Raw genomic sequence first — 10,526 nt, 5'->3', positions numbered from 1 at the left:
AGCTTTATTTTCCTCATGGAGCGTACAGTGTTTCACTCAAGATCTCAGCGGCTCTGGTTTGTTCCGCAGAGCATGTACACAAGCAGAGTCTGTGCTTGTGTACATGAAGACTTAAGGATTTTATGTGTACATTTAACCACACTTTTTCTCATTCACTCAGGTAAAACCTTCCTGCGTAATCTAACAGAGAATGTTTTGTCAAAATAGTATTTTTCTATTCTATTTTCTATGATTAATCACTTTAACTTTGACAGCCCTAATTCAAAATAAACCCTAAAACAGGTTGACAGCCAGTGTACAATTTCAAACATGGCTAAACACAGTTCACCACTGCACTGTCCTCCTCCTCTGCTACACTGTCCTCTTCCTCTGCTGCCCACTCTTCAAACCTCATCTGGGGCGAGGGAGCCGCCGGGTGGAGATTGTTCATGTCATCTATGGGCTCTTGTTGGTCCTCGTTGGCACTGATGCCCATGTGGCCACCTTCCTCCCGGTGTGTCCGCACATGTTTACGGAGCGCCGCCGGCTCCTTAAAGGTGCGGTTACAGAAGGGGCAGCTGCAGGGCCTCTCACCCGTGTGGATGAGCTGGTGGTGTTTGAGGTGCTGCAGTCGGCTCAGGCGTTTTCCACAGATGCTGCACACATAAGGCTTCTCGCCAGTGTGCGTGCGGCGGTGCTTGCGCAGACCATCCAGGTGTCTGAAGCAGGTGCCACACTCTGAGCAGGAATAGGGTTTCTCTCCAGTGTGGATACGCAAATGAGTCTTCAGAGCTCCAGACTCACGGAACCGACGACCACACACGCCACAAGGGTACGGCTTTTCCCCTGTGTGGATACGAATGTGCTTTTTCAGACTGGAGATCAGCCGAAAAGTCTTGCCACACTCCAAGCAGTGGTGTGGCCGGTCAGCTGTGGGCCCTGCAGCTGTGCCTTCTCCAGAAGGTCCAGCTGCGTCCTCAGTTTGACCCGGAGAGATCCTGGCATTCACGGAAGTCCCAGATACCATTTTCTGGTCCCTGGGCCCACCTGGTGGCATGGCAGCGCTACAGTCCCGCACAGATCTTTGGGGAGGCAGTGGTTGAGAAAAGGAGCGCTGGGAGGCCCCTTCTCCTGCAACTTGGAGGAAGCCATGGTCCACATTTTGAGACCCCGGTTGACCTTCTCCCCCGCGCTCCTTCCTGTTGGGCTGCACTGATGTTGGCACTGGTCTCTGCTCCTCCTTGATGTCAAACCGATTTGCTAATCCTGGTCCTTGGGATTGCCTCTCATCTGGGAAAAAAATTACAAAAAATGACATGACATTATAATAGAATATTTTATATCAATGTGCAAAATATGTTACCTGGTCTGGGGTTAGAGCACATGTGGGGGGAATTTGATCCAAACGAGTCATCAGGCTGAATAGAAAGCTGGCACATTTTGTAATCATTGCTCTGGCCAAACCCCTGTCGGAGGAAGCCATGGTCTACGCTTTGAGCCACATTTTGAGACCCTGGTTGACCTTCTCCCCCGGGCTCTTTCCTGTTGGGCTGTACTGATGTTGGCACTGGTCTCTGCTCCTCCTTGATCTCAAACCGATTTGCTAATCCTGGTCCTTGGGATTGCCTCTCATCTGGGAAAAAAAATAACAAAAAAATTACATGACATTATAATAGAATATTTTATATCAATGTGCAAAATATGTTACCTGATCTTGGGTTAGAGCACATGTGGGGGGAATTTGATTCAAACGAGTCATCAGGCTGAATAGAAAGCTGGCACATTTTGTAATCATTGCTCTGGCCAAACCCCTGCAGAGATTCATCGACTGATCCTCCCAGCCCCAGGTCAGGACCGGTCACACCCCTCTGATTCTGGGAGTCCCGCTCCATGCCTGTTGCCAGTGAGGTCATGGAGGAGAGTGGCGGTGCAAAAACAGACTGACTGACCACATGTGCACCAGAGTAAGAGATCTGAAGTTGGTCAATGAGTTTCTGAGCACTGCAAAGACAGTCCTGTAAATTCTTTAGTTCCCTCGCAGAGACCTCCAGACGGACTTTCAGCCGCTCATTCTCCTCTTCCTTGTGCACCAGCTCCAGTTGAGTCTCATTCAGCACAATCACCATTTCACCCAGAAGAGCATCCACCGCGGCGGACATGGCTGTATGGATAGTCGGTGCAAGCCGAGATTTCAGCGACATAACAGTCATACTGCCATGGATAGCTCCGTGTGTAGGTTTATCAGCTTTTCTGTCAAAACAGGACTCCGTCCCAGTCCTGTCAGAGATGTTCATTGGGTTTGCCTTTCGGCTCATCGCGTTTCCGCAGACACTGTTTGCAGATGAAGCCATGCTACCAGAAAACCCTGCGCGCCTGGCAGCCATGCTAGCTCTGCTTAGCCAAGGCGATTCTTTAAACTGCACACAGTAGAAACATATGAACTTCTCCTTTGACTTATATTTGACATTAAATGTATTACTGATTGTTTTTGTCTCTTTGGCTCAGGAAAACGATATGGCCCCTTCATTCCACTGGGCCCAGATGCGATAGCTAACACCAGCCCAGTAGCATTACCCTCCGTATGATTTCTTTAAAAGCTTTCCTTTTAAGTCACGCATAGTCTTTGATCAGGCACGTTCTCCTCTGATGTGCTGATAAAGACGATGAAACAAACCCCTTTAGTAAACTCACCCGTACAGCCTGCAGCTTCTGTTTGCACAAATTACACTTCTGGGTAAACTCAAGCCCCCGGAAGGCAAGATGGCATCCATGGGTAAACTACAGATGTTTGTCGCATAGCAATGACGTAAAAATGGTAGAATGAGAACGGGACGCATACACAATTCAAAATAAAAGTACATACATACTAAATTAGATACATGAAGATTTTGTATGCTAGATCCATGACTTTGAAATGATGGTTAAATGAGTTTTAATTATAATGATAAAGATGATGAAAATGTACTTTTGTGAAAGTACAATTAGCCAAATATACTAGTTAGATTTATTGCCATTTCTTCTCCATATTCTTGAAACCAATTAATAAAAGGCAGGGTTTTTCCCCCGGTGTGTGGGCCGATCTCTAGAAGGCGCTGTTGTAAGTAAGTAAGTACATTTTATTTATACAGCACCTTTCACAGACAAAAGTCACAAAGTGCTTCACAAAACAGAGAATAAAACAATAAAAAACACAAAAAACTTACAGTGAACAATAAAAACACAAAAAACTTACAGTGTTGGATTTGCTTTCATATTCATAAGTGATGTGTAATTATAAAAATGAATGAAAGCCAGAGGACGTTCGTGTTACATATATAATATAATACATCTTATAATATAAGATTTGTTTTTTATACTATACATTATATTTGAATACACTTAATAACAGCTTCTATTTGCTGTAACATGTAACATGAACTTCCACTGGCTTTTATAATGGTTATAATTATGAGGGAAATTTTGATGAGGAAAACACACATGCCACAGCCACAGCAACGCAGGAAAAACGTTTTTTTCTTCTTTGGGGCAGTTCTTGGTGCAACAAACTTTTTAAGTGTTACCATCTGTGTCACAGCTGAAATATGAGTGACTTAATTTCTCTTGAAGTGGCTCTTTGTAACATCAGCACTGATTTAATGCAGAGTCCATAGTTAGTCATTGGTTCCTATCCTACCTAACCAAAATAGACATATACAAATGTTATTATGTAATTAATTTATACAACACACAATATGGACACATTATAAAATACATAAATACTGGAGTCCTTGACAAGAGCTCCATCTGCTTCACACTTTCACTCCCACGCCCTGTCTGTAAAATACTCACCCAAAAACGTTGCAATGATCAGTAGGTTAGAGGCCCCAGCTTCAGACGGACAACCACCAAACTAAATATTTGTCTTTACCGTAAGTGCTACAGCATGTTCAAGTATTCCTCCTAGACCTAATTTGGTCAAAGAAACCAGAGAATGACCATGAACACCTTTAATGGATCCAGTGGGCTACACCAAGAGACGACATGCTCAGTCGGGGATTTTCTTTGGAATTGCAGCAGCTCGTACACACATTTATTATATCAGTGAGTGTTGTGTTATCATTACATTCGTTGGTCATTCGTTGGAAATTGAAAAACATCTTTAATTACAGCAATACTTCTAAATATACTGACAACCCTGGATTAAGATAAGATTAAAACAGACTGAGAAACAAAATAATGTTAGCATTATAGTACCTTTCTGGTGGAGGGTGCCTTTCTTGGAATTTTCCACAATATGGCATTTAACTTATCCCTCTCCACGAAGACAAGTAGGTGACACCACTCACAGTAATCATTTGATAAATGCAATAAATGTTTAAATAGTGCACATTTATTTCTGTAGAGTCCAATTCAGATTATATTTGTTTCCATTTAAGTAAGTAACTTTGTTAAAATGTACATTTTAAATAGGTTTTATATTCATGAACCAAACCTACAAGATTGTATCGCTTCTTTCTTGTAAAACTCAACAAGTCAAGGCTGCCTCGTTACCCATATTTAGACAAATCCGTTTCAGTTCGTTTGAGGGCCAAAATGTTTTGTCATTCAAGTGAGAAGTTTAGCTGATGAATAGATAAGCCATCTGGAGCTACCTGCATCTACATGGAATGACTCACCGTAACTTTCAGTCATGCAAAAACCTTTCGACCAAACATGCCTGTACTCTTTCACACTTCCCTCATTCCCAAAAGGAAAACCACAACTCATTAACAGGCGAGACACGGACAAGACGCGCAGACGAGTGGCTCACAGTGACAGATATGCAACGTGATGCATCCAATAGTAATCGCATTCACAGTCATTCATTACTAAGGCATTTCAGAATCGAGAGGAGAGGGCTGGGCTGGGACGGGTCAAGGAGGGGGGACAGGGAATTGTGGGAGGGCAGAAAGAAGGAGGTGATTGTTTTGGGGTGAGCGAAAGGCGTATAAAGGAGAGACATACTAAAACAAGGCAATACTGGCAATAACAAGAGGCAGACAAGCAAGGACGAACAAGGAAACGCTGAAGAGGTAAGTTCAAAAACTCATCTACTTTTTAAGCTAAACAGAGCACCTCTTTGTTTAGGCTTCAGTGCAGGCTTTGGGAGTTTTGATGCAGGGATTCATTTCAAAGTCCATTCATTTTTAGCATAGTTTTTCTGGTGCTGCCCGTTGAACAAGACGCTGGATCAGGTGTTGTTTTTCTTTAAATATTTCTGAGGGCTTTGGTGTAACAGGATACAACCAACTGGACTGTATCATTCAAGTGTGTGTGTGTGTGTGTGTGTGTGTGTGTGTCGGCATTTTGTGGTGCAACATGGCTTGGAATGTTAATTTAGTTTCAGCAAAGACTAAAACGTTATACTTATTATGAACCAAGAAGTAGTCACAGCCATGGAACGCATTGTGTGACAGTTGAAAACCTGGTTAAATGTAGATATTCAATTTAGAGACTGGAGAGATGAAAACTCTGGAAATGTAAAGAAAATACTGGAAGTGTTTTCATCAACTATAAAATGTATGTAGAATTGAGAAGTACCGAGTTACTTTTATTCTAAAGAGCTTGTAATAGTAGTTTAACTTTTTTAATAACTACACTTACTCCTACTTGAGTAATAGTAAGAGTATTCATACTTGAGTAAATGTTTGAAGCACTCTTCCTACTGTAAGTCAACAAGTGACAAAAGCTTTATGTTGACAGTATTAAATGTTTCATGCTTGTGTTTCTTGCACCGCTCATTCAGATGTGGTTTCGGGTCTATCCTTTATAAATTCCAGATTTTGTTAATTATTTCAAATCATAAATCAGATGAACAGAAGTTACTGTAACAGTTATTCTTACTTGAGTAGAAGTTACCAGATACATGTTTACACGTATTTGAGTAATCTTTTGGACCACTACTTTGTTTCTACTTCAGTCATATTATTTTGAAGTATTGGTACTTTTACCATGAAAAGGAAGTTTCAATCTCAATGTTTTATTTACCTGGTTAAACATTTTTTAGTTAATTAATTAATAACTTACTTGAGTACCATTTTGCCTACTCAATCCACCTCTGAATTCATTGTTTATTTATGTATTTATTATATATTTATTTTAACATCTCACAATGACTTGTTGCAAAGGGTTAAAGACAAATTATACTTTCCAAAAGGAAAAAACTGCCATTTATGCACAAAACAAAATATGGGCCACAAACAGCTGCAAACCCAAGGGTACAGTATATTCCATATCTTTCCAGTGTAATGCAAAACACAGATTTTCCAAGACGGCTGACATATTTTTGGCTTTTCTCCACAGAGCATCATGTCTGCCAAACGGGACCTTCCTCTAGCCCTGGTGCTCATTTGCCTCCTCAAAACGATTAGCTCCCTGCCAATGCCGTCCCAACCCCCAGAGTTTGGCCCCCTGGATGCTGTAACTCTGCTGGGATCTCCAACTGAAGCTTTTGTGTTTGTGCCTGAAGACTATGAGGACTACACCGTCACTCCCTCAGTGTCATTAATACCTACACAAGGACGTGGTTTGGAAAGATGTGACTATAACCCATGCCTTGAAAACCAGCCTTCATGTTATGAGCTGTCAATCTCTACAGAATGCTTGTGTCCTGGCTTCACCTTAAATAACGTTCCCCCAGAGGCTCCTAATGTAGGGTCGGTAAAGTTGAACGGGTCAGAGGTGATTGTTGAATGGTGTGAACCCCATTCCTATGTCACAAACTATGTTATAACAGTGGGTGGACAAGAAAGGAGCACGTTCGCCAAAGACAAACGCAGCGGCAGTATAGGACAGGTTGATGACGTTGTTCAAGTGTGTGTGAGTGCGGTGAACGATGCGGGGAAAAGCCTGGCATCTTGCACCATGTACCAGCCCAAAGGCGGGAGCGTACCTCTTAAAGTTGGCCTCATTGGCGGAGCACTGGTTTTGCTGATGGTGCTGCTGCTGGTGGTTCTGGTCTGGAGGAGGCAGAGGAAGCAGGAGGCCCACATCTCCAGTGCACAGTGAACAGGACAGGATGCTCAAGAGATAAAGACTGTCCCACAAGACTCATCTCCGCCACTGCCGTTAATTAGGGCTTCATGCACACAGGCCATCTGCGAAGTGACAGGGCTTATCAACAAGAACGTCTTTGGAGCTAAGTTTAGCACATGAGTTTACAAAGCGTTTTAACTAAAGCGTCACATTAAATATTCACAGCCAAATACGTCAAGTTAGAGTACCAATAACAGACATCCCTACGCTATTATACTATAGTGTATGATATCTTGGTTCCAGAAAATACTTCAGGGATTAAAAATGTATACTTAATAAAGATTATTTAGAAAAAAGGACCAGGATGTCAAGAAAGGCCAACAAAGACCAGTCTGAATGTAAGTTAACAAAGAAAAAAGTCCATATTGCTTTGTATAAGTCATGTTTCTGCTTTCATATTCAATGAACAGAGTTTAGTTCCAATCTAGAAGCACTAATGGCATGAGTAAAATATATACAAAATAAAGTTTATTGTTAGTATTATGATCTATACATATTGTATTTATATTTTAATTGATGTATGTTTGATGAAATGTTCTCTCTGTGAGAGTGACAAGTTAATAAAGAAATGTACATTTATTTGTATAAGTGGTCTTAAACTAAGGCTATGTTTTCAGACAGTGGTTTTATTGAAAATGAATAAACGCTGACACTGCTTCAGGCTAAAAGCTCTGTTTAAAGTCTGTCGGAAATTACAGTGAAGCTTTGTCCACTCTGAATTCCCCAAAATCAAAATGTGTATTTATTGAGCTCCACCTTTAGAGCAGTTTTTCTTCATCTGTTAAATGTGGACGTCTGAGTTGGTTTAGAGGCCTGTTTTTTCAGCTGCCACACGAGCCTCGCCTTTGGAGCGGATGTGGATTTGCCAAGGCTCCGCTCACTGCGGCTGGAGAAGTTTCCAGTGTTGCTCTGGGCTTTGAGAAAGAGAGAAGAAAAGACAGACCGGTATTTAAATGATGCCAGTTTATCAAGTTTTTCGTTTTACTGTGTCTCGCAGCGGCTTAGTTTAAATCCTTTAGCTGCTGTTCCACTGCTGCTGGCATCTGGCTGCTGCTCAAGCCTACAATAGACTCTCATTTAGGGTTTGTAATGTGCGGACACAACAGGCCGCTCACTTCTGTCCCTGCAGTGGCCCAGGGGTGTGGACGATATGAACTGTGGAACAACAGTATCATTCAATGTTGGAATGGTGAAGGAGTTCCCGGTTTTAAAATCAAATCCGGATGAAACACTAATGTTGTAAAAAGGTCTTTGTTTCTGGTTTGTTTACTCTTTGTTCGTTCACAAGTGCCAAACTGATCACATAACAATCCAAGCTCTTTCCACGAAATGTTGTTATTGTAGTTTACACTTCTTGTTTGCGAGTTTGTCTAAAAGAATACAGATTGTATGGAAAAGCCAAGTCATAGAACATTTGTGAACCGTTTCCAGCGTCGGATGAATCACTCCCAACAGAAAATAGTGGCTTTAGGTTTTGTAACTTATGTCGTCAGCAGGAATAAATGTTGACAAACTGAGCCTGAAGACAAGTCCTGCTGATTCATGGCAGTCCTGGTCACAAACTCCTGAGTCATGCAGAGGTCCAAGCAAAAAGTAGAAATCAGCTAAAACTCGGGACATTTGGATGTGACGAGCACATACTTGACGTCAGTGAATGCATTTCTCAGCATATAATAAGTAGACTTTAAAGTTGACATTTTAAATCTCTACAGGCATCACTGACTCATGTGGTCACTGCACTGTGCATGATTCAATCTGGCCTAAGGAAGTGTTGCCCTCTACTGGTCACATCGGTTTGTCCTGAGGATGAAAAGACTTGCATACAAACACCTGAAAATATTTCAGGACTGAAAATATAAAGCCTGAATGTTCACTTCATTTCAAGAACCATTCGAGAGCCATTAACATTTTCTATTTTTAGGGTCACATGGATTTTAGTCCAAGAACACCACCAAACACCACCACCTGGGCTACAGTATAATGAGCTGTGACAAAACACATATACTGTACAAGCATATACATTTAAATACTAGATAATTGCAGATAAAGACATTTACAATTTCCAAAAAAGCAGCAACATGAACCTTGGATTCAAGCTAGTAAAAGAAGCCATAATTGTATGTGGTATATGTTAATATAAAAGTTGTACATTTAAGATCGCCATTAATTTTATGCATTTATTATTCATGAAGAATTAATTTGCCTTCTGCACTCAGGGGAGAAAATGAATGCTATTTTTATTAGCAGAAATCTTGTAGCGGAGGCACTAATGGCTGCTTTCTGTCCCCGCTGGGCTCGGCTTTTATCGGGCATCAAATCTTAAATAGGTCACTCTTCTATCACCAGAAGCAGCCGGGATTTAAATTCTTGCCTGGTTTGAGACAAAGAGGGTGCTTTTTGAATGAATAAACAACATAAGAAAAGTGAATGTGTGCGTGCGTCTCATCCTCTGCGAGCCACAGACCGGCTCAGCTCTGCTCGCTCAGGCCACTAGGGGTCGCAATTGTAGAGAAATAAAGCGGCCCTTGGCATGATCAGCCACCAAATTAAAATAATGATCAGTTTGTTTGAAGTTTAGTTAGTTTAATATAGTAGAGACCAAAATGTTACGTTTTATCCGATTATTGCCAACTCACCAGTCACCAAACGCTGCATGCAACTCCCCGGTCCATTTGTTTAAAATGCGGCCTGAGGCCTTGTGCAAAAGTCTCGCATATCCTTTTATCAAGAAGAACTCCGTAACCATGGAAACTTGGCATCCTGCAGGACGTAGCCGAAAAGCGAGAGCAGAGTTATCAATCACGGCGGCACGGCCACTGTTGCACGCTCGAGCGCTCACCGCTCCTACAGCACGTGCCAAGCTCTGACACGTCACGTGACATTTTAGTACCCTGGAATTAGAGTTTGTGGACACGTGGACAGCAATTACTTTCTATTAGTCCAATTTATTATTTGAAAACTATTCAACAGATTTGTATTAATATGAAGAAAGACAAATCGCAGATACTGCGCAGAAGCCTCGAGCTCCAATGGCCTCTGGTAGAGCACCCGAGCCCCCGAGAGTACCCAGAGAGTACCCAGAGAGCACCCGAGAGCCCTAGAGAGCACCTGAGAGCACCAGAGAGTACCAGAGAGCACCAGAGAGTACCAGAGAGCACCTGAGAGCACCAGAGAGTACCAGAGAGCACCAGAGAGTACCAGAGAGTACCAGAGAGTACCAGAGAGCACCAGAGAGCCCTAGAGAGCACCTGAGAGTACCAGAGAGTACCAGAGAGCACCAGAGAGCCCTAGAGAGCACCTGAGAGCACCAGAGAGCACCAGAGAGCACCAGAGAGCACCAGAGAGTACCTGAGAGTACCAGAGAGTACCAGAGAGCCCTAGAGAGCACCAGAGAGTACCAGAGAGCACCAGAGAGCCCTAGAGAGCACCAGAGAGCACCAGAGAGCACCAGAGAGCACCAGAGAGCACCAGAGAGCCCTAGAGAGCACCTGAGA

At 42.5% G+C, this 10,526-nt stretch overlaps 1 protein-coding gene across 1 annotated transcript; it reads right to left on the bottom strand.

The window, feature by feature from the left end:
- Positions 1–204: 204 nt before the first annotated feature.
- On the bottom strand, positions 205–2,710 carry LOC140360849 (uncharacterized). The gene is made up of 3 exons (XM_072446273.1): positions 1,688–2,710; positions 1,343–1,612; positions 205–1,269 (listed from the first exon to the last, which is right to left on the bottom strand). Exons 1-3 carry the CDS (start codon positions 2,361–2,363, stop codon positions 314–316), a joined length of 1,902 nt encoding a protein of 633 aa, XP_072302374.1. The 5' UTR covers positions 2,364–2,710; the 3' UTR covers positions 205–313.
- Between the last annotated feature and the right edge of the window lie 7,816 nt (positions 2,711–10,526).

The sequence above is a fragment of the Eucyclogobius newberryi genome, unplaced genomic scaffold (genome assembly GCF_026437365.1).
Source record: "Eucyclogobius newberryi isolate DKJ021-1_F unplaced genomic scaffold, fEucNew1.0.hap1 SCAF_15, whole genome shotgun sequence".
NCBI lineage: Eukaryota > Metazoa > Chordata > Actinopteri > Gobiiformes > Gobiidae > Eucyclogobius > Eucyclogobius newberryi.
This window is presented reverse-complemented; position numbering and strand designations above follow the sequence as displayed.

What these genes read in the sequence shown, in the direction of transcription:
- LOC140360849 (XM_072446273.1), bottom strand. Translation starts at nt 2,363, where the DNA reads ATGGCTGCCAGGCGCGCAGGGTTTTCTGGTAGCATGGCTTCATCTGCA. An exon ending in GTGCTCTAACCCAAGATCAG is followed by an intron (nt 1,613 to 1,687) that starts GTAACATATTTT and finishes TTTTTTTCCCAG; the next exon opens with ATGAGAGGCAATCCCAAGGA. An exon ending in GTGCTCTAACCCCAGACCAG is followed by an intron (nt 1,270 to 1,342) that starts GTAACATATTTT and finishes TTTTTTTCCCAG; the next exon opens with ATGAGAGGCAATCCCAAGGA.